Source organism: Vidua macroura, chromosome 1, assembly GCF_024509145.1.
Source record: "Vidua macroura isolate BioBank_ID:100142 chromosome 1, ASM2450914v1, whole genome shotgun sequence".
Classification (NCBI taxonomy): Eukaryota; Metazoa; Chordata; class Aves; order Passeriformes; family Viduidae; genus Vidua; species Vidua macroura.
In genome coordinates, this window is record NC_071571.1 from 46,847,700 (window position 1) to 46,872,512 (window position 24,813).

Here is a 24,813-nt window from a genome sequence, read left to right on the forward strand (position 1 = left end):
CATTACCATGTAAAATTTTCTTTCTGAAAGCACAAAGGTTCCTAACTTCTGACTAAAAAAACTTGGGCATAACTCCTTGTGGCTATTCCATGACCCCTTTTCAGTTTTCACAGTTATTTATTAAACATGCTCACAGCTTTGAGTTTGCTTTTGCATAGATTCATGTGTTTGAATAAATGCCAAAAATAATGCCAAGTACATTATTAGAATAATGTATACACTCATGGCTCACCTCACCATAATCCAGAAATGATGGCTCTCCAATGAACGGCAATGAAAAGTCCTAAAGGAAGTACTGTGTGTGAATAGTATCACTAAAAAAATGGGGGGAAATGTCACATTCATAAATATTTCACAGACAGAAAAATGGCAATTTCTTGCTTGGCTGTAAAAATCTAGAGATAGGAGCCATTTCCTTCCTCTGGTAAGGATATCTGAAAGTGTTTCCATGCAGTGAGCTGTATGCCATGCACACAGAGTTAAGACTTCTGCCTGAGGCTTGGGGAGAATATGTGCATAACTCTGGGGTTACACATGCTGCTGAAGGTACACAATCAGAAATGCTTGCCAATCCCAAAAGTCTCAGAATAAGAGAAAACAAACATATGCTAGAACAAACAAATGCCTCTCTTCTTCCACTTCCAAATGCCACTTCTTCCTTTTCAGGAAGGGAACCACCCTACAAGCAAACCACAATTACCTTAACACCCAAAACTGTCTTCTGGATGGTGAAGAAAGCAAGCAACTAGAACAAACTGGAATCAGGCTGGGTCCATTTTCCCTACCTGTGACTAGTATTTAAAGGCGTCTTTTGGGTCATCCAAACTTCTTCAGGAGCCAACATGTCTTATCAAACATAATTAAAAAGTGAAGACTGGCTCTTTCAAACTGAAGGGAGAGATTTCAGGAGGGGTTTCAATTCTCCTCTTCTCTTCATACACAGGAGTTCAGAAATGCCATGGGCCATAGCACAGTGCACCCTCCTTAAAGGCTCCAGAGAACTGACTTCTTCCTTAATTCTACTGATCATCCAATGATGGCATTTGCATAGCTTCAGTAAGGCAGCTCATAAAACCTGACATCCTAATCTGGAACATAAACCCCCACAAAATATAAAAGAGAGTGCTCTGTGAAGGGATAACACCTGTCACTCAAATCTCAACACAGGATCAAGCCTTCAGGGCTTATCCTTAACTGAGCACACAAAACTTTCCATTGTCGTTGGCTGTCCAGAGCCTTTGTGCAAAGAATGGGATCAACCTCTGCTTCTCCGGAAATTAATGGGAAGGCTGCGTCTCAAACACTATGGATCATTTTCTTCTGCTGCCTGTATTTGAGACAATTACATCTTCTTGCTCTGCCACATGTCTCTGTTCCCGACAGCTCCTCAGACCTACTTCTTCTTCCTACTCCTCTGGGCTTCTGGGAACTGCAGCTCTCCTAACTAGCTTGCAATATACTGCTGCGAGCCCTTTATTAGAGGCACACATGGCCCCTGTTATGATGAAAAATGCTTCTTTTTAAGTGCTCACGTATACTGCTCTATCATCACTCAGTGATAGAGCCAACAAATCTTCAGCTTCGCCCTTCTATAGATCATGAAATAAAAGAGAGGAAAAAAGCAAAACCATTCTCCACGTTGTTCCTGAAGGGAACAACGGTGGGAACTGGGTTCAAGAACAATACACACACAGATGGATCTCTACAAAAGAATGACACAGAGGCATCTATCTGGGCTTTCTTTTTGTTTATTTGTTTGGGGTTTTCAGCTATTTTTGATGCTGTTATTTCCAGGATGTATTTTAAATGATCACGGCTGTGGTTCAATTCTCAGTTCTTGAAGTGAGTGAAAATTCTCTTTTGGATGAGAAACATTTGCACAGAGCACAGCTGAGACAAATGGCCAGGGTCTCCCACAGTCCAGGCAATAAATACCACGCTAGAGAAGGGATTTCTGAAACATTGTATTCTGCAATTATTCAGCTGAACGAATTAGTTACCCCTACACATGCTTTAGAATTCAAAATCATTCCTGTCTTCCCAACACCTCATTTACTAATCCTGCCTTTATGCCCATTCTTCTGAACTGAACTGCCCTGTTCCCAGCCAACGATTCTTTCAAATCTGTCCCCTTGCTCCTTCTGCCTTCCCCGAGAGAATCACCAAACCAGAGGAAATTTAGCTCTTTCTTTGCAATTTGGAAGCACTACCTAGTCGTTCCTGCATTTTACAGGCACTCTAGAGGAGAGAACAGGACAGACAATACCTATTCTTACCACCTACCACTAGGCGCTCAGATAACTACAGTAGTTGTCCCCACTGATGGAGCATAGCAGGAACCCGTGGCAAGCAGCTCTGAATCCTATTCACCATCTTCCAGCCTCAGGACTTGGGACAACAAACTGGCACCAATCAGAGCTGGGACTTGTCTCCTTCAGAGGCCCAAGCCCACCTTCTGGCACCTTGACTTGCAGTTAGCCTACAGTTATTTCAAGGGCAATTGAGGCACACTTACATTTTATAATTCTACAGACCCTGCTTTGATGTCAGGTCATTATTTTCTTCTGACTCTGAGCCCATGCTGCTATGAGTCTGGAAGTAAAAGAGCTCTTATTGACAGACCCAACCCTAACAGGTGGCCTGAAGTGACCTGCAGGGAGCTTCCAAGCACACATATAAAAGCATGTGGGCTTGCTGGCCATGGCACGTGGCAGAGCATATTGCCAAGTCACAGCAAAATGCAAGCAGAAGCACAACAAAAGGCTCATCTGCCTTCCTTCTATCCCTTCCTCTGATGTTCAGCTCTACCCTGAACTTGTCCCTGATGGATGTTTTGCCTCTAATGGAAGTAGGAGCATGATTTGAACCATTGATCCAGGCTCCACCTTATGAAATATTACAGAAAATCCTGACTTTGAAAGTTGCCTGTTCCTCAAGAGCAAAGGAACCCAAAAGGACCCTTAAACATGTTAAACCAAACACATTTTAGCTTCACACAACATCTTCCACCCCTGTGGTATGAAGGGCTGGCTAAAAGAGGTGTAACATGGGGACCATGGCAGCCTTTCCCCATGGCAGTCTCTCTCCCATTTAGCCCTGTGGCACAAGCAAGCAATTCCTTGGTGATTTCTTTTCCCTTTCCCACCCCTAGAGGTACTCACATGGCCATGCTGATCCAGCTCGTTGTTGGTGAGTTTGACTTTTTCGAAGGACACCATCTGCTTCAGTAGTTGCTCTCCTGTGAACGGGGAGTCCGGGTGCACATACAACCTAAAAAACACAGGGGAAATGCCTGCTCAAAATAAAATCTCACCTCTGGGTTTGTGTGTGGGCACCACCTCGGTATGAAGTCAAAATCCACATGTCATTTTGCATTTGGGATATGCAGTGGTTTCACGGGCATATCCTGAGGCCTTAGGGTAATACAAAGTTCCTAAGAACTTAGGGTAATACAAATCTGCTGCTAGAATGATACCATCTCCCCCAAATAAATGAATTCCTGAAATAAAGCAATTCATGAAGGACAGTAAAGCAGATGACTTATTTAATTCACTGGAACATAATTGAGAATCCTGTGTCTGAGTGCTAGACTGCTCCTTAACCATAACTATTATTTTATCCCACTATCTAAAATGGAGACATTAACATTCCCTGTTGTGTCTTTTCCCAAATGAAAAATTGATCATGTCTCTCCCCACAGCTGTACTAACAAGCACTTAAAATAACAATGACTACAACTCCAAGAGAAAAAACATGGTGTCATTACAGAGATAGTGGGGGAATGCAGATAAAAATGCATTTTTCTTTATATGTAACATTAAGCCGTGATAATGATTTTAACCTGCACACGATCACACATTTGCTGTGGTGACGTTTGTTTATAAGAGGTTGAAGGCTGCAGTCCAGCACAGTGGTCTGACATGAAAAATTAGTTGCAGCTCTGCTATTAACAATCCTACACTTGGGAAATTAAGCAGAAGAAAAGGAAGCAAGAAGACATGGAGATACAATGATATATACATTATGACTGCACTAATTACAAGTGCCATGCTATTGAAGAGCAATGATTTTATAGGAAAAATGTATTGCTGAAAATTATTAACTCAACTGTTCTTTCGTGCTGGAAAATTAACAACTGGACTAGATCTTCAGCTAGTGCAAACCAGCCCTGTTTTGCTATTGCCTGCATTGGTTATCACTCACTGAGGGCCTGACTCTCATTTTGGGTGATGTCTTTGGCCTCACAAATGACTTTCTTCCATTAGGTGGGTGGGGCAGGACTGAGCTGCCAGGTTAGGAAGATAAACATTTGTCCTTGTTGTTGAGCTACGATTTTAGAATGGAAAAACCACTAAACGGTGGGGCGTAACTCTCCAATAGAGCACGCTGATCCCTAATCAAGGAATGCCCATACTAAAGACACTGGGGAGAGCAGCCCTGTTGCTCAAAGAGGAAGGAGATTTGATCCTGTATTCTGTTTTTGCCAGCAGAATCCCCAAGACACAGTGAAACTAAAGTTTTACCAGCACAGCTCGCCTCAGATGTGCAGGATGTTTTCCTTACATTGATCCAAAGCACAGCTTGGCTGCTCTAGCTCTGTCCATGGGAGGGATGCTGAGCCAGGATTCCTGTCACAATAAAATATTCCTAGCATGCAGGCGTCCTTACTGCTATTGACTCTGCTGATTGCCCTGCAAAGCTCATAAAAAATAATGATGTATTGTGAAATACCAAGACCTGGAATCATGTTATGTCAAAAGAATCTTAGCTCTCATGAAAACTAACTTTACCTTCCTCTAAAAAACTGTGAAAATTTCAATATTTAGAGCCCTGAATTAGGGAAGGCAAAACAAAAGGAGTGTCAAACATGCCCTGCAAATTTTCAGCTAGAGCTGTGATTTTTTTTTTGAGCCTGCTTCCTAATTTTGAGTGTCTGGATAGCTAATAATGTTTACTGTGCTCACAGAGTGTCAGACACAGCAAGGTTTGGCTAATTGGGACCAAGAAGCCAAAGTATTTCAAATATGTGCAGGGAATGAGTAAAAACCTCCCTGTGCTGAAAAGCTGAGCACAACTGTTTTACACCATCATGGTTAATGCTTGGCACTGCTTTAAAGTTACTAAGTGCTTGTAAGCAGAGTGCTAACAGGAAAGTCACTGAAGGGTGGGCACCAGAATATCAATTACTGGTATACAATACAATAACAGACCTTACTTTTCTTTGCCCATTTGCTACACCTCAACAATCCCACTGCAACACAGGATTCCACCTGGTGAGCTACACCTATTTCCCACACTTGTCCCACAACCTGAGCTTGCACCCCTCAGGGAAGCGTGTTGAACACTTGACAGAGCAATTTCTAAAGCAGAAGTTGTTGGCAAGACCACGTGTGTGCACGAGCAAGCAGGTCAGTGAGATAAATGTGCACATTCCAGCACAGCACACGAGGCTCTCCCTGAAGTTTGCCTAGGATCTGCTGCCCAAGGCCAGCCAGATGTGAGGGGCTCCTCACTTCAATTCACAAAGGATTTAGGAGCCATATTTGGGTGTGAATTTGCTCCACGGTATATAATGTTTTATGATATACACAAGGTTTGGGTACTGCTTCTTTCTTGTGCATTTTGGAATGCAACACTGCACTCCCTCTATTTACTTTAACAGATGGTCTGGTCCCCCAAGCCCCCTGCATGCTACTTTTATTTACTATAATGTCTCAAATAATTTTCAAATATAATACCGTTTTTCCTGCCTAGAGTTCTCCATAAGTCTGTAAACACTAAGTTCATTGAACAAATTATTGTAGACAAATACAGTTTAAAAAAATATAGGGACAAACTTTTGAGTGAAAGAAATGAGGCAAAAAAGGAAGAAGATTAAATAAAGGTACATGCTAAAACTTACTGAACTGATGTTTCACACAGTTTTAACAATGTGGAAGACAAACACAAAATATCACATAGGAACTCTATCCCCAGATACCACTTTAGAAGATTTACAAAAGACTTTCTGAAAAGTATTTTTATTTAAGTGCTCGTTGCAACATAAACTTGTTCATTGCAACATAAACTTGTCTTCAACATTGACAGCAGGAAGACAAGGATAAAACTGGTTTTAATAGAAAGTTCCCTGAAGGGCTAATCTTTCAAACAGAATCACAGAATACTCACTAATTTGAAAAGAAACCAAAAACCCAAAAAAACCCTACAAAACTGCCATAGCGTTGAAAGTTATTTTTATAATGGAAAGAGTAAAACCATCAAACTGGTTCAATCCTGCAAAGTCTTACACCCAGGCACAATGCAACTACTGAATTATTCCCCTGATGTCACTATGCCCAGGCAGATGCAAGCAGTAATGTGTGTGTGGGGAGTAAGTACCTTGTTACCAGTTCCCAGACACTAAACACACACACCTCTCACTGACACTCCTCAAGCAGGGAGAGCTAAAACCCTGTGTTTGGAGGACAAGAAATCATAACTTCCTTAAGGGTTTTGTTACTGGAGCAGGACCAAACTCGTTTCAAGACAGGAGGAGAATTACTTTTAATCTTTTCAAGCAAGACTGAAAAGATGCGTTAACTCTCTAGAAGAAGCACTGGTAATGCAAACACTGGAACTGAACCTCTTGACATCCTTTTTTCACCTAAGGGACATATAAGGAGGACAAAGTGCATAAATATGTATATGTAAGTACCGTCTGCACAAAGAAAAAGCTATCTCTGCCTGTGCTCTGGTCAATAGTCTGTTTAACTAATCATCCTGAAAATGAAGCAGGAAAGGTGTACGTTCACACGTGGGGGCAAAGCATCCTGAAAATGGAACAGCGCAGATTTGCACATAGGGGCACTGATCTGCTGAGGACTACCAAAAGTCACCACAGTACAATAAAAATAACTGTTAAATTTCAAGGAGGATTTATCCAATACTCAGTAGGGCAATTGCTAATTATTCCAGTCTCTTCTCTTATGTTCTAGTACTTCCTTGTTGAGTAAGTCCATGCCAGAGAGAGTGTGAATTAGAAATCTATTTAAAGGTATCCCAAAAGGGGTGTGAACAGAAAAAATAAGAAGGGGGAAATCCTGCCTTAAAATTATTTCTGTTTTTCTGTTATTTCTTCTTTTGATGCTGATTCCTTTGGAGCAGGATCTGTGTTTTTTCTTTGGGTTTTGATCAGTGCCCATTACAATACGTCAAATGAAGCCCTCAGACGTTAACCACATTGCAAGAAGGAGTTTTTGGCCATGAAAACAAAGCAGACATAACTCCTAGGTTGCTGTCTTTAATCACAGCTTCTCTGCTTGCGCTTTTTGTTTGTTTACTTCCCTGAACAGCCTTCCAGAGATCACCAGTCACCAAGATTTCAGTTCAACTATTTATATAAGGAAATCACGCAGAATTTGGTGCCTATACTCACAGACCAAAAAAAAAAAATTGTTTCCATTTCTCGTGTTTCAGTTATATTTTCTGCCTCTGTAATAAGCAAGTTCTTAACCCCAGGCTAAGCCACCTGGAGCAGATCTGTGCTCCTCTGCAGAGCCCTCTGCAAAAAGTTTCTTTGAAGCCAGAGAGGCATCCGCGTTATTTCCATATCTCAGGCTCTGACTCAGCAAAGCCTTTCGACATGTGCTGCAGTCTCACTGGACCTGGGGACTGAAGTAGGTACAGAAGTGCTGGGCTGAATACGATGAAGTGTGGGTCTCCTCTGAAGTGCCCTCCCACTGTACAGCCCAGCGCTGCAGCCTCAGTTGCCCAGTGCTTAAAGGAATCAGTCATTAATTACATTAATGGAATGACTTTAGAAATTAAATTTCTAAAGCATTTGTTTCTGTAGAGAAAAGGGAATTTATTTTAGAGAGTTTATTTTACAGAGGGGTTTTTCCTGATGTCTCAGAATATGTCATGATCTTTTAACGAAAAGGAAAGTAACTGTGCTGAGGAACTGTTCTGTACTTTGCCTGCTGCCTAAGAGATGATTAAAATCAAGAATAAAATTGTTGGTTAGTAAACACTGGGTATGTTACAGAAATAATATAATTTCAAGTATAAACAGCAATGAACTGCAATTTATTTCTACTTTGGCTTGGCTGGTGGCGCCTGGATGGCTTTAAATTATGAGGTCAAATATTGGGGGGAAAATCCAAGAGACACATCAAATTTTTTTCAGTTTTCTTATCTGAATCATGACAAACTTAAATATTTTTTTTTTTAAACCCCAGTATGTGTAAAAGAACTCTTAACCAAATTCTGCATGTCTTGGAATACTCAGTATAAATCAAATCTCAAGCAGAGATTTGAGGCCAGATTTTGCAACACAAAAATTGTAATCCGAGTTTTGTAACCAGCTTTGTTGAACATGGACTCAAAATCTCAGAGAACTGTTTGAAAACAGAATTCAAAGATTAATACAAGATATTTCATGAAGGGGGAAAAAAAAGAAAAAAAAAAGTAAAGAGAAATGAAAGACCAGCAATAAAATCTACAAACCTTGCAGGGAGAGGAGGGTCAGCTTTTCCAGCCACTAACCAGGAAGACCTGTGGTAGGCATATCTATATCTTTTATTGTCCACAGGAACTATATCCATTAACACAATATACTTGGCCTCAGGATCCACTCCCGAGAAGGAAACCCTGATCGTAGGAAACATTCTCCTAAGAAAAGGCAAATCAGAAAATAAATATTTAGGCAGACAACAGAAATAAGATAGCATCTGAAAAGCTGTTAAAAGTAAGAATTGTATTTAAATCCCTTGAAAAAACTTAAAGCATGTATTGATTTTGCTTCCACATGATGGGAGTTAAATCTTGTGTCTCTCTAATAAGGAGACAAAAATCAGCTTGAAATCGAAATTATATTTGGGAAGCAAAAAGAAAAACATGGTAAAAAGTGAATAAGGAAAGGAGAAATATACTATTTGCCTGTTAGTTAGAAGTACACAACGATTTCAGAAAATAGTTGTAGCTAAGATACATAGATACTTAGGAACTTGGATTTTTTTTTATTTATTTATATTTTACAGGATCCGTGCTACTGTAAGGGAAATATTCCAGAAATTATTTCTGTTGTTATTCTCACATATTTTACAATAGTGTTTTCTTAAGCCTGCTCACAATATTTTTGAACGGAATTTTCAAAACTAAAACATTTATTTTCCGTACTAAACTTTTGACAAAACACAATTTTAAAATGTAAGGTTATCCTGTAGACTAGAAATAAAGTTAAATAATTTTTTACAGTTTAAAATACTGAACTGTAAATTGTATGTTTTATACCTATTAAAAAAAAAAACAACAACATATATCGATAGAGCTCCCCAGTTAGAAAAAAAAAATCTTCAGGCAACTACATTAATAAAAAGTAACTTTGGGGATTAAGAAACCCGAAAAGACATTTGGGTCCTCCGAACTGCGTTTGACTGACCCAAACCCCACAAACTTTATTGAAGAAACGGCATAGCTTGAGGTAAGAAGAAAGCCTGAAATTCTTTTGCGCATTTTTGCAACCGAGAGAAAAGAACAAACCAAACCAAGCTCTAGCAGAATCACTTCCCCACGACCCCGCGTTTCCCTCGGTCTGTACCAACCCAGCGACTCAAAATCACTGCAGGCTTTCAGTCACAAATCTTATTATTAGGGAATCAACACTTCTTCCCTGCCGCCAGGACGCCTCGGATGGATTTCAGCCGGCCCCGCACTTCGCTGCCGGCCCCGGCTGCGTCTCCCTCTGCCCCAGCGGGGCTCCGCGCACCACACCGCGCAGCGCCGGGCTGGGCCCACCAAGGGCTGCGGCAAACGTGGGGCTTCATCCTCCTCCTCCTCCCCCCAGCCGTGCTGTTTTCCCGATACAAAAAAACTGCGGGCTTTAGGTAACTTCGCCCTTTTTTCCCCCTGTCCAAAGCCGCTTTTCGAATGATGCCCAGAGGGAAACTCAGGGGCTGCCCAGCCTTACCTCCCGGATTTGGTGATGATCATCTCGGTACCCAGTTCATGAAACTTGTCCCAGAGCTCTTTGGTCTCCAGGCTGCAGGAGATTTTGGCCATCTCCTCGCTGGGGATGATGGGGGTGGTGGGAATGAGGGGCTCGGTGCACAGGGAAGAAGGGCTGCTGCTAAAATCCCCGTGAGGGTCCAAGCTGGATAAATCACTCAAAGGCTGGGCGCAGGAGGATTTCTCAACGAATTGTTCTGCAGGGTTTGAAGAAAAAGAGAGAGAGATGGAGAAAGAGAAAGAGAGAGAGAGGGGATTCAGCCAGGACAATGCGACTACCGAGATATATATATATATATATATGTATATATATATATATATATTTATATGGCATTTATCGTTCAACTGCCCGCGCTCTGCCCCAGCACACCCGCAGACCGGGCCGATTCTTCAGGCGTCCCCTCATAATTTGAGGGCAGCTGTGGTGATTTTCGATGAGATGAGCTCCGGGAAGAGCCCGCAGCGGCGCCACTCCCCAGAGACGCACCGGGAGAGACGCCCGGGGGGCGGCGGGAGCAGTACAGCCCCGGCCTCGCCGCCGCCCGGCTGTGATCCGCTCCGCGGGGCACGGCGGGGCAGAGCCAGCCCTGCGCGCTGCCCCCCCGCTAACCGAGGGGTTCCACGGGAAGGTCACTAATTCTCATTAAAACGGGAGCGTTGGGCGCCGAGGGGCTGCTGAGGGCCAGGGTCACGCTGGGGGAGCACGGGACGCTGCTCCTGGATTGCGCCGCTGGCAGAGAGCGCAACGCAGAAAGTGCTCGAGCGCGGCCGCGCAGGCTCCGCTCTTCCTTCGCGGGGAAGCGAATCCCAAATGCTAATTAAACAGCGGGCACGGGCTCACTCTCTCGGGAAAGCTGGGTCTGCCAGCCGGTTTGCTGACACTGAACCCGCTCCTTTGGAGAAACAGGCTCCGGAGGAGCTGCGTGCGGCCGCGCAACCTACGCGGGTGCAGTAGCTGCTGCCGACGCGGGCCGCCCGCCACGTCTGGCTCCGCCGGCGCTGCCGCCCACCCCCGCAAGACCCGGGAGGCTTCGGGCGCTTCAGCAGCTCCGTTGGGAGTTTCCGCCGGAGGCGAGGCCAGAAGGGAGCAGGGCTGCGAAGGCTCTGCCCGGCCCCGAGATGCGGCACCGGGATGCGGCGACGGATCCGGCGCCAAAGAACGGGAGGAGCACGAACGCACCCTGCCCCTCCAGGGAAAGGTTTTGCCTAAAGTTCCAGTTAATAAAAACCGAGTCACAGACAGTCGTTTCCCTTCGAGTTTTAGTTGAACGATATGAGGGAAGGGGTTAAAATTTTTGAAAAGTTAAATTAAATAAGCATTTTCAGGGGAAAAAAAAAGAAAACAAAAACAAACAAACAAAAAACCAAACCAAACAAAAAAACCCAAACAAACAAACAAAAAAAAAGCAATTGCACTAACACTAAGTTTAACACAAACCCATGTAAATATGCCGACAGGGAATACTACAACCTTCCCGGCCTACATTAGCGCCCAGACTTAAAACTGAAGTTCACAATGAATCCCTAGACTACGTGAAATCTTTTGAGACAGTTGATTAGGTGCAACAGACACTGAGGAGCTGCCTTTTCTGAATTCTTTTAAGATTGAGTGTAATCCTGTTCATTGGCGCCCTGAAAGCTTAACACATATTTTGTAGTTTTCTGCGAACTCCTGGATACACGAAAGGATGACAAACCGCAGAAACTTGGAGGGGGGGAGGAGGGGAAGATGTTAATGTTTTTTAAAAGCTTTCAGGATTCTGAATCGAGGCAACCGAATAGAGAGAAATCGCTTACCCGAAAATAGTAAATGCTTACAAAAAAATCCTCCCGGTCTACGTAGAGCAAAACAGCCTATATGAATTTACATCGAAGAACTGTGGAGTGAAGGGATTTTCAGGTCTACACACAAGTTTTACTACCCCTTGTAAGCGTAGGCACGACAACGGAGAGTCTCTATTTTGACTTCAGAACCAGAGTGGATTTGCGATATATATTTAAGAGATTCATTTCATGTCAGCGAAGATAAATTGAACTACCTTAGAGTGTGGGATTATTCTGCAAATGGCGAAGCTGGATGAATAAGAGGCATAACTGAAACTAGAGGAATTTAGGAAACTCTTCATGCTATAAACAGCCTCGCCTAAAAACAACCGTGGGTGATGAAGGCGCTCAACCTTCAAGCTTAGGTGGTGCTACTTTCCTCTCTGCAGGGGAAACCTGCGGGCGGGGGGGACGCGCCGCTGCCCGACCCGGCTGCCGGAGCGGTGAGAAGGGTGAGCCAGGGCGGACAGGACAGATGGACGGACCCCACGGACACCGGCGGTCACCCCCATCCCCACTCACCCAGAGGCTTGATGGTGCTCTCGGGGGACTCCTTGTCCTTGGAGCTGCCGCTCGACATGAGGGCGGCGATGGAGAAGGCGTTGGCCCGGGAGGAGAGCTGCGGCTTGGGGGGCGGCGTGTACTCCATGGCCACTGTGCGGGGACGCGGCGCGGCTCGGTGCTGCGCTGCCCGGACGGGGCGGGGGGAGGACCGGCCGGGGGTGGCGGAGCCGGGATACCGGGAGCGCTCTGCTCCCGGCGCCGCGCGCTCCCCCGCCTTAACGCGGGGCCGCGGAGATCCTATCGGCCGGCGGCCAATCGGCGCCGGGACACGTCAAGGGCCCCGGCCCGGCCCGGCCCGGCCGCGGGGGAGGGGGCGGAGGCGGGCAGCAGCAGCAGGAGGAGGAGGAGGAGGAGGAGGAGGAGGAGGAGGAGGAGGAGGGAGGGAGGGGAGGAGAAGGGAGGAGAGGGGACGGGAGGGCTCGGCTCTGCCCTGCCCTGCCCGCCCGCAGGGTGGGGAGGGGGCGGCCGGCCCTCGGGACAGCTCCCTGCAGCCGCTCCCCTTTCGGGCACCCCAGCCCCGCTCCCCGCCGGGGCCCCGGCTGCGGTTCGGGGAGCGCCATCCGCTCCTCTGAGCCCCGAGGGAGGAAGGAGGGGGCAGGCCGCGCGGCCAGGGATGCTCCCGAGAAGGTCCCTAGGCTATTCGCTTTGCCGAGGCAAGAAACGGCGGAGAGGCGCTTGAAAGGATGAAATGTAATTGTGAATTTTTCTGGTGCGTGTGTGTGAGTGTCAGTTTTCTCTTTTACATTCAAGTATTAAAAGACCGCAGCTTTCAAAGCAGCCGTCTTCGTCGTTGTGTGCTTTCTGTTGGGACAGAATGTTCCTTAAGACTGATCGTACCCTTGGTTTTGCTGCACCGGATCCCAAATATTGTCATCCCGGTGAGATGTACTCGTCTTCGCCGACTCCAGGTGAGACCCTTGCAGCATTCCCTTCTCAGCCAAACCAGTGCGTGGGCCGCTGATCGCACAGTTTTCTTCAAATCCGTTTCATCGGCTGCGGCGAAATAGATGGCATTGATCAAGCACATAAGACAGAGAAAGTCGGGACGGGCTGATGGCACCAACAAGTAGCTTATTCTAAGGCGGTGATTTAAGTAACTTTCTCACCAGTACTCTTTCACACATACAATGTAAACATACTCTCATTAATAAATTAAATAAAGAAAAGCGGTGCGTTTCATTAAATTCCTTTAAATAAAAATATCACTGAAGATATTTACTCGCTAGACCGACTCACAAGAGGACTTGCAACTTTATCAATGAAGTTCCACCTTTTAAACCTAGAACAGAGCCCAAGGACTCTTATTATGCAGGCTCGTGCCAGGAGCATACATACCCGGTGTCGATCCCGTTCCTACTACATACACTTAATTAATTATTATGGAGAAAGAATCATTTGGGTCACCCTTCCCAGCCAGTGGAGTGGGGAAGACGAAATAGTGCTTTATCGCTTTGAGATCAGCGCGAATCAACTGCAGTTTGCCCTTTTGTTACCTGAATTTGCTAATAGATAGAATGTCTATCGCAAACGGGACGTGCATATTTAGAAGCGCCTAAAGCGCCTGGCAGAGAATATCGGCGTGGCCCACAGCGGTCTGGGGGCCAAGTCTCGCCTCAGGCATTAGCGGGAGGAGAGGGGCGAAAGGGGAGAGCACAGCCAGTCCCGCGGCTGGCGAGCCGGGAGGATCAGCTCACGAAGCATCGCCTCTTGCTTGACACAGGGAAGCAGAGACGAGAGGTTCTGCCGACACCAATCTTTAAAAAAGCAAACAAAAAGTCCCCTGACACTTTACCACTTTATCCCGAGGGACATCCCGCCAACTATGGGTCCGGTTTCGCTGCGCGACAGCCCCGCTCCTGGGACCCCTCCGGGACTGGTCCCGAGCTCTCGGCCCTGCGCTCATTTGGCCCTACCTGAAAAGCAGGGTCCGGCCTGCCTGAAAAGAAAGGCAAAGGAGGGTACAAACAGCCAGGGAAGTTACCCTCTTCACCTTTCCTCTGGTGTTAACAGGGATGCCTAAGTCTCCTTTGGTTTCCTACTTACTGTCCCCGCCGCGCAAGTAAGGATAATAAAACCCACAGGTTCCTGTCAAAGTAACAGCGCAGATCATACAAAACAAACAAACAAACAAACAAAACCCAACCAACCAAACAAACAAAAAACCAAAACAAAGCCGAAAAAAACCCAAACAACCAAAACCCCCCAAACAACCTCTCTTTTTCCCTTGCTTATTTCCGTCCCCCAGCAGTGAGGTCGTAACATACCTGTCCCTAGCAGGGGCTGCCCCCGGTCCATTGGGGCTGAGGGGAGAGGGGCGGTGGGTGACCGTGGATATTTCTGTGCGTCCGTCTGAGAAACACCGCCTCAGCCCCGGCAGCTGAGGCAGCTCCGGACCGATTTCTGCTCTCCCTCGCCGCGGGATTTCCAGTCCCGCGGGGCGACCGGTCATTGCCTTGGCCTGGGGGAGGAGGACTCGGCCTCGGCGGGGGGAAGCGCTGCGCGGTGAGCAGGGCACGGCGCACCCGGCCGCGGAGGGGAGCGGAGCGGCGGGCGAGGGGGAACCGAGGCCGCGGCGCGGCCGTGCAGCTGGGACGGGGCTGCTGCTCACCTCCGGGTAGGAGGTTTCCCCCGGTGAGAGGAACGAGCTTTGGGGCTTTCAGATCTCTGTTCGTACCTTGGAGGTAAAAAAAAAAAAAAAAAAAAAAAAAAAAACAAACAAAAACGGGGTGGAAAGAAACCAGGAGCTTCGTTTTATTTTATTTTAAACGGGTCCGTCCACACGGGATGGCTTTTCTTTTGTTTAGTTAAGCCATGCAATTTTTCGCTCTCTCCGACGAGAATCTGTATATTTTTTAGGTTTTTTCCCCTCGCTCCGCCTCCGATAAGGAAATGAGCGTTGTCTAGACGCCCAGAGCACCCCCTCCTTCCCCGTGGGCAGGGAATGGGTCTCAGCTCCGGCCGTCTAATCCTCGCTACGGCTCCCTCCCCCGCCGGGGCCGATCTGGGGAGACACAGAGATCAGGCAACCCGAGTGCGGGAAGGGTGAGAGCCCGGCTTCCCTGGGCTGCTTTGCCGTCCCTGCCCACGGCCCTCTCCGTCGACGGGCCGGCTTCCCGAGACCAGGGGGTGGCAGGGGAATACACTACTACCCTAAAGCTCTTGATGCCTCTCTGCTTTCCCAACCAAGTGGATGTATTTAGAAACGTCGGCGCGCTCTTCCCAGGAGATGCGAACCGGAGCTGCCAGTCCCCGCCGCGTCCAGGCACAGAGCGGCTGTCACCACTGTACCGACCCCCTCCCGAGAGCAGAGTTACCAAGCCTGCTGCTCCCCAACAGGGCGGTTGCCTGGCTTGAACCCGTTTCCATTAAATCCTTCGTTATTGTTTATCCTTATAAGAAGAACACGCAATCTACACTGCAGTTTGTTTTTAATCTAGCAAATCCATGTGTTTGTCGCTGGTGTCAGCCTGCTGTGGCAGAGACATTTCATTAGGCTTCATTATTCTTTCAAAATACTTCTCCCCCCCCCCACTTTCCTTTGCCTAAAAAGCTCCTTACTCTCTTGTGCACCAGCAAAAAACAGAGCGCAGTAATCGCTGCACACCTCATCGCGCTCGTTTGGTTCCCAGCTTTAATCAGGACTAGGTCTCAGTTTCGCCGTCAGGTTTCAAACAGGGAGCTTGCAGCCCGCCTCTAAATCCCCTCTCTGATCCCTGAAGAGCCAAGGAGAAAGCTCGATCCCATAAAAGCCATGAGCACCGTTTCTTCCCGGCCCTTTCCTCACCTAGACAAAATCATGACAGGAACGACACACGAGGGACAGAAAACCCGCAGAAATCCGCCGAGCAACCTAGGGTCCAGAGAGATGATTTCGGGTGACCCTTCGCTTGTGTGACAAAGAGCTCCGACGCTGCGCGTTTCTGCGCGGCCGCGCAGGCCCGCGGGCGGGGTGTGCGGAGAGAGGCGCACACCAGGCGGGGAACCACGCTCAGGTTTTAAGCAACTCTTTCGCGTAGTGATGAGGGACCGTTGCCCTTTTAGGTTTTTTTTTTGTTCCCGCAAAAGCCCCCACGCCGCACACTTCACGCCACAGAGGCAAACCTGGGCTGCAGCACCCGCGGGGCTGCGCCCCTAAATGGGCCCGGCACCGAGCTGAGCTGACACCCGCTCTTCTCACGGTGTCCCTTGGGATAACCTGGCATTTGCCTCCATCCCTCTTCCTCCGTCACTTCTCCGTCTCCCCTTCGGATCCGTAGCCTGTGCGGAGGGCAAGGACCATGTTTAATTAGGAGCCTACGGGTGCGGAGTACCGCTGCCGAGACCCTCCCTGCCGCCGTCCCACCCTGACCGCTGCTGGCCCGGTGCTGCCCGGGGCGTGTGTCTGACCCTCCAACCCGCAACCCCTCTCCAAGGTAACCTACAGCGCTGCTTTGGGATTGAGTTTACTCCTGCCTCAGGCGGGAAGAGTTAAAATCTTTTGCTCTTTCTTATTTTTCACCCTTGTAGATAAAAACCAGTTTCTCCAGCATAAAGAATGGGGTTTATTCGTTCGGGCAGGGTCTCCGGCTCGCCCGTTCGTGCCTTGTGGGAGCACCGCTACTTTATAAAGCCATGGCTACAGCGCTACCCGGCTCTGGCTCTGGCTCTGCTCCCCTGCAACCTCATGAGATTATCAGCCCTGCTTTCAAGAGCTTTTTTGTCCTTCGCTGCACGTAATTCTATTGCTCTGACCGCCGGATTCCCCCTCTCTTTGCGCTCCCCGATTTCGGAGTAGCCCCCGCTCCCAGCGCTCTTGCTGCGGCGGGGACGTCGCTCCCCTGCCGCCGCTCCATGCTCTCCCCTTCACGGAAAGAGCCGCGCCAGCAAGGCAGAAGCCCAGGTACCTGAGATCCAATTTCACAACAAAAACAGCTCAATGTCACCTACAGCGAGAAGGTGGCTTATTGGAGCAAAATGCGAGGCGTTTTAAACCTATTAGGCATCTCCCAGATGCAAATCCAATGGTGGAAAGAGAAAGGCTCTATTAAGACCCGAGGGCTGACAATTAGATTATAGTCCAATTGCCAGTGGATAATGTGCTAAAAGCTTTCCCATTTAGTGTAACTCCTCGCTGAAAATTATTCACACTTTGCAGGCTGCCGCGCTCCTGAACGAGAGACGTCTTTGTCCGCGGAGAGCGCGAACAGCCGCAGACACACACAGACACACGGACGCACGGACAGATGCACACGCAGGAGGTCTCGCAGCCAGGAGGATCATTAAACACATCCTTCCCGACCCAGAGCCGTGTGGTAAATCTGTTTGTGGTACAAGCTGACGAGCGCACGCACAGCCGCTGCAAAAGCGCAAGGATAAGCGCATCCAGAGGCACCTATTCCAACGTGCCATCTGTGTGTGTATAGCGTGGCTTGTGTACAGCATAGCTTGGAAGATCATCTAGCTCTCACATATCGCCGCATCAGCTGGACACAATTAGATTTTAATGTCCTTTCACGTGCAGAAAATGCATTATTTTCCGTATAAACCTAAAGTTTATATTTAATGACAGCGATGACATTTTTACTAAAAATAAATAGCCAAGTTTGGGTACTCCACAGATTATTTTTTTCGGTTTAAAACTGTCACTGAAAGCTGACGAAATTTTCACTAAGGGCTTAAACTCCTAACGTTCTGCAGCTATAATTTGAAGCACAATCAAGCAATACACGACTTTGTATGTGATCATTTAATTCCAATATTACAAAATCTTTGTCATGGGGTGAGTGGGTTCGCAGCCGCTGGTGCCGTGCCTGCACTGGGAGGCGTGGGGACTGTAAGCCTCCCTTCCCGCGGCGGGGACAGGCTCTTGCACCCCCGGGAGACAATGTTCCACAGCAGCCGGGCAGCACCACATCCTGCTCCAGAAGAGTCTGTCCTGGACCGGAGGGTGGTGGAGGGCAAGGTTGGGCTCCCCATGGCAGGATGGGCTAGGCAGAGGCAGCAGGGCCTTCCTGACTCTATTCATTGAGGGAACCTCTGCCTCCTTTCATGTCACACCTACCAAAAATCATGAGCCTTTGTGGTTTTTTAAAGGTATACACATATAAATAATTAACACAAAAGTTTGTATTGTTAGTCTTTCCCAACATCACTTAACTGAAAACTAAAGCAAAACGAATCATCCTCCCAAACACCGAGAACGGCCAGGACCTATGCAATGCACACCAAGCTTGAAGGGACCAAGCATCAGCTTTGGACTTTGGGGCTTAAATCAACAGTCAGAAGTGTGATGAAAAGCCACTTCTTTAACACTGTATTTTTATACAACCATTTTATGCTCAATTCCAAATTAAAGTCCTTAGGATCCCTTCCACCTGTTTTGCAGAGTTAGAGGAAATATTAATTAACTGGCAGAATTAAGCAGAAAGGCTGACTTGTTAGAGAGGAAAGATAAGTTTAGAAAAGCTCCTTCACAGGTCTTAAGAAAGACAACAGAGAACACAGAATTGTCTGTCCAACTTCTTCATTGGAGAGAACTACATTTCAATGGCTTGGAACAGAATCTGTTTGTCTGGTTTCTTTACACAAAAACTATTATTAATTTCTTTACTCACAAAGCATTTCAGAACACTTCAAAATTTTATAAATCATAAAATATGACTTGTTTACTTAGCAGATGGGAATGTTATTCAAGATGAACAAAATGTGCTTGTGTGTACACTTTTCTATACACATACATACATCTGCAGTACCATACACTTAAACTTGCCCAGTGGTGCTTTTCTTAGTTGCCTTCCATGAAACAATACAAGAAACCCATGGTCTGCCACAGCACAGAATTTACTGTAAGCTGAAACCACTGCTTTGGACCAAAACTTTAGTGGAAAACAAGACTTCTTTATTTCAGTGCTCACTTTAAAGACATGAAAATTCATGCCAATGATATGGAAGCAGTTTGCTGGAGCGCTGGAAAAATCTCTTCTAGTTCCTGACTTTTGAAGTCTCACTGGAGTTGAGATATCCTGACAGGCATATGTATGTCTGTCTGTTTGTCCTTGAGATAGGATGGAGCTTCTTCTTGAGTTTTACCCTGATGATGGAAGTCAAGATGCAATTCCTGGCAGGCTGCAAGGACATGATGACTCACTCTCCTTTGGTCAGGTATAACAGTCCACCCGAAATTTTGGGCTTACAGTCTTCAGGAAAGCGGCCACTCACTTTGTTAGTTAAAGTAAATCTCTAGCTAGTGTGCAACTTGATTGTTCAGTTGAAGAGCTTTGGAAAATGTTCCTCAAGCTCATGAAACAATATTTATTTCTTCTTTTTTTCTTGTATCTGTGAAAAATATTTTAAGTGAACCTCTTTTTTTTTTTTTTTTTTTTTTTCATTTTCTTTCAGGCCTTTTTGTCTTTTTCCTCATTTCATTTTTATTTTTCATTAAAAAGTAATAAATCAGAACTTTTGAGCTTTATTAAGCAAGCAAGATTTAAATAGCTAATTTATTTGCTGTTTGTTGGAAATTGCCCATTTAAGGAATACTAATAAACAATAAATTGGCAATTTAGAAGTATTTAGAACAATTTCAGCCAAGTAAAAAAAGTCTCAAGGAGCATTTTTTGGTTAAAAAAGTCATCAGACTTTACACAGCCCCAAAGATGATCATGTGCACATTTATGAGAAAGGGCAAATTTTTCTCTTGACTTTTGCAGCCCTTGGATTGATAGGAGAGTTCCAGAGTCGCCTGTAATGGCACTATGAAAATAGGAGTAGTGGAAAGTGCTGGGAAGAATAGAAACCTCAACAACTAAGAAAAAAACTTTCTGGCAAATGTTAAAACTTTTTTTTAAAAATAGAAGAGTCCAGTTTGGGGTCTCCAGTTTGAGATGTCTTGGGTGTTACTTACTTCATCTAGATTTAGAGTTCCTCGCTTTTTTTTTTTTTTTTTTTTTTTTTTGTTGCGTCCAAAGTTCTGTCCCAGAATATCCAAAGCTAAGGACCTAAAATTAGAGACTGCCTTTGAAACTGCTGATCTCTGCATATTTTCCCTCTGTGAACATACAGCAGTAGAATACGCCCTAAGACAATGAGTAAAGAAAACGACTTCTGCTTTGAAGGTCAGTGGTAGAAAGCATTAAAAGAAGGCTATCAGCCACTTCCCAAAAACTTCAGTAGTGGTGCTTTTTCCATTTTTACTCAGTGATGTGCATGTAATTTGTGTCCACCTCTCCTGGTAGGTGTAAAGAAAAATGGTAGTTATAAAAAAAATAAAGAAAAAGAAAATTAAAAGAAAACAAGGAGGAATAAGGTGAACATAGAACAAAGAAGGTTTAATTTCTGGTCTAGTGAGCTTGGAAAGTGAGAAGAAGTGCTGTGCTTTACAAGTCTCCCAGCTCATGCAGAGCTTGTAATATAGTGTGTGATATGGTCCGGGAGCAGCACTGCTGTCACTGAAGAGCTGCTCCAGCAGCCTTCTGCTGCCTGAAGTCTCACAGCCATGATCACAGAAATCCAGCGGGTGAAGAGAGAGTCTTGCTGCTGGACCCACCAGGCACCACAAATGCCAAATATTTCTGGCTTATTTCTATACGGTAAGGATGGAGGGAGAAGCATTCCCACACCATGGCATGGTGAAAGTAAAAAAATTGCTTTTGGTTATTTTAACAGTATGGGGAACAGGACAGGGGGTGTTCTGGCATAAAAAGGATTTTTTTTTTAAGCCTGCAGTTTTGAAAGCATTCGGGATTAGGGCTTGAATAACATATTTCAGTACCCATAACATACCACTGATTTATCTGGCAACAGCTAAGCTTGCAGAGCAAAACTAAGCTTATTTGAAATAATGTGGTCGTAAATAACACTGGAGGAAAACAGTTCACAAGTTTGTGTAACTCCCAGCATACACTTTGCTGGAAGACTGACACCGAGAGGGTTTTCATTTCAACAGCGTGAAGACAACCCTACTAGGTAAGCACTTCCTGCCTTGCCTGCACGGGTTTGCAGGAGAAGCCAGCTTGCTTCCATTAGTTAAATCCAAGTGAGGAAACCAATCAACCTGGAATTTGCACCATGAAAAGTGGCTACAAGCCAAGTAGGTTGCCATCAGCTTTCAGGTGATCAGAGGTGAAATTATGGCCCCTTTAAAGTTAACAGTTCATTTAGCATGGATCAGAGAAGAGCTTGAACCAATATTTCAGTTCAACCTTACCAGGAATTTTTGGCTGGGTTTAGAGCTTAACTTATTGTTGACCATAGTACAGTATTCATGGTTGATCTTAAAACCTTCACCAATAATGAGTGCAGTAATGAAAATACAAATTAATTAGGCTTCTGGGGGACATAGAAACAAACATTGCCCTATGACAGACATGAGATTATAACAGCTTCTATTTAATATAAGTAAGTGTGTAGTTTTTGCTAATGAAGAACCTTTATGATCTTGTAGTGCTCAAATCTGGCAGTTTAAAATATAGTCAGACAAGAGTAAGATGTGTTAACCTCAAGCATTCTTGCAGGGTACCAGGTTGGGCTGGGTTTTTCAAGATACAGGAAAGGTTAACAAGATTTGACAGAATTGTTTCTGCTGCTACTATAAAACAAATGAAATTTAACTAATCAGATAATACTTTACTACTTGTGCTGAAGAAATACAATCATAGATATAGTTCATAAATGGGTATAAGACATGTACATTGGATATCTTAGGGATAAAAACAAGGGGAATTTAAAAAGTGTGAGAATATCTCCTTTCTAACAAAAGAGAGACAACACTTACTATCTATCATGCATCTTATTTTTCTCATAGCAGAAAAATCAGGTTTCCTGGGCTTTTAGTTAGAAGATCTTTGGTTACACCAGGATTGAACTACATTTGCATTCCAGTGTGGTCTTTTGTCCCAGCATTAGGGACATAAATGGGGAGCTTAAAAAAAAAAAATATAGAATCATTTAGGTTGGAAAAGACCTCCAAAATCATCAAGTCCAACCTTTGGTTGATCACCACCTTGCCTAAACCCTAGCACTATGTCCCATTTCCAGTCATTTCTCAAACACTTTCAGGGATGATGACTCCACTACCTCTCAGTCCATTCCAATGCTTGACAACCCATTCCATGAAAAAAATTCCTCCCAATGCCCAAATTGGACCTCTTCTGGTGCAGCTTGACACTATGTCCCCTTGTCCTGTCACTGGCTGCCTGGGAGAAGAGGCACCTTGCTACAACCTCCTGTCAGACAGTTGGAGAGAGTGGTAAAGTCACCCCTGAGCTTCCACTTGTCTCATATGATTTACTTTGTAGAATCTGCACCAGCTTTGTTGCCTTTCTCTGGAGAGGCTCCAGCACCCCAATGTTTTTGTTGTAGTGAGGGGCCCAGAACTGGCCAAAATACTCAAGGTGTGTGGCCTCACCAGTGGTGAGTACAGAGGGAAAATCACTTCTGTGGTCCTGATGGTCACACAGTTTTTTATACAAGCCAGGATAACTGGGCGCTCTGCTGGCTCATGTTCAGCTGGCTGTTGACCAGCACCCCCAGATCCTGTTCTGCTGGGCAGCTTTCCAGCCACTCCTCCCCAGGTTAGTAGTGCTGCAGGGACTTTTCTTGGGAACCAAGGACAGGACCCAGCACTTTGCATTATTGAGCCTCAGCCCACTGATCCAGTCTGTTTAGATCCCCTGCAGAACCTTTCTACCCTCCAGCAGATGAACTCTCCTGCCCGACTTCTTGTTATCTGCCAACTTACTAAGGGTGTACTCAAGCCCTTGTGCAGATCATCAATAGAGATATCAAACATGACTGGCCCCAGTACTGGGCCCTAGGGAACCCACCAGTGACTGCTGGGCAGGAGAGATTCCTCTTGTGCAAGGTGACCATCAGTGGAAAAAGACAGCTCACTCCTCCATTCACCACTGCCCTGAGTCTGCCTGCTAGGATACTGCAAGGACTTTGGACCAGGATTTGGCCTTTCTCTCTATCCATAGTTACCCAGTATACCCAAATCCTGCCACAATATAGTTGATGATTAGTAGCCAAGGTAGCCCTGTGTTACACTAGAGGTTGATTAGCTTCCTTGTGTTCCCCCATAACCACTGTTGAGGACTAGGGGCAACCTATTTTGTCTCCATGGTCGTCTCTTAAATTTAAGGCTAAACATTTTGTCTGTTTCTCTTTAAGAGATATTTTTGTGATGAAAATCAGCCCGAAGTCATAGGCTTTAAATCCATCTGTACATGGATTTCAAAGGAAAAAAAATCAAATAAAAAAAACATTTCATTAATTCAAATATTTTTCCAATAATGGAAAATATTATTTTAAACAGGTTAAAATAGTATATTTCAAATGAAGGAATATATTTTACATTGTCACTTTTTGGCAAATTAAGGATTTGATCAAGAGCTTAGGTCTTGCACAAGCTGAAATAAGTGGGTTCTCTTTAAAATTCTATGGCATCACCCCTTTTCATATAACTGAGTTCACATCCCTCTTTCTGTTACAGAAACTCTCGAGCAAATATGGAATACAGAACTCTGCATCTTACAACTTCAAAGACAGCAACCAATGTACAGTACAAGAATTTTAATGTTTTTTTCTTTCTAACACCAGGAATGCTTTGGGTACCAGTGCCAAGACAAACCTTGTCTCTCAGGTTTGAAACACTTGGATGTAAGTGATCATGTGGAAAGTGATATTCACCTTTATAGAGTATAAAAAATACTAAAACTGTTAACTGTGATTAGCATGGATTCCCTAACAAGGCCTAGAATAAATGAGAATTGAAGAGAAAATTCCCTTTATCCTACTAGAATAAATTATATGGATTTACTAAGCAGATAATAAAACCGAGGCTGGCACCATAAAAGAAAGATAATGGTGTACGGTAAGGCTATAGGAGGGATAAGAGGGGGAAAGTTAGGACATAATTTAGTGAGTACTTTATAACAGGTGTTTTATGTCAAAAAGGAAAACCCAAGGTTAATTCTGGCAAAATAAACAGATGTATAGACATATCAGATATTTGGTACTGGGAAAAAACTTAAGACCAAAGGTTTAAGAGTGACAGAGAAAAAATGTAGTGCTAAATTCCAGGGATGGAAATGCTAAGAAGAAAGAGTGACTTAAGCACAGCTAAACTTTTACAGCTGTAGTGACAGCTTTGTACCTCAGGTGATGCCTCCACCCTTCCTTGGCAATGCCACAGTTGATCTTGATCAGTACCATGTGGTAACTAGAACACAAGGTCAGAATTAACTAGTCTTAGACTCTAGCCCAGAACTGCAACTCTCCGCGTTCCTGCTTTGCCTTGCCCAAACCCAAGTGGAGTGATACCAAACTGCTGCAAAAAAGGCATCAGACTCGCTGATTAAAAGTACCACCTAGATAGTAGTACTGCCTATAAAGTGCTGTGTATAAAACAGGGCACTTGGGAAGGCACCTTGATTTGTTGACTCTCTCTGAGCTTTCACAAAG

General features: G+C 45.3%; 1 protein-coding gene across 1 annotated transcript in view; it reads right to left on the bottom strand.

The window, feature by feature from the left end:
- Nucleotides 1–12,457, bottom strand: part of TBX20 (T-box transcription factor 20) — a 33,825-nt gene extending 21,368 nt beyond the window's left edge. The window contains exons 1-4 of the mRNA XM_053988938.1: nucleotides 12,331–12,457; nucleotides 9,947–10,181; nucleotides 8,485–8,649; nucleotides 3,162–3,270 (exon numbers count right to left, since the gene is read on the bottom strand). Coding sequence (XP_053844913.1) covers nucleotides 3,162–3,270; nucleotides 8,485–8,649; nucleotides 9,947–10,181; nucleotides 12,331–12,457 — 636 coding nt within the window. The remainder of the gene's footprint in view (nucleotides 1–3,161; nucleotides 3,271–8,484; nucleotides 8,650–9,946; nucleotides 10,182–12,330) is intronic.
- Between the last annotated feature and the right edge of the window lie 12,356 nt (nucleotides 12,458–24,813).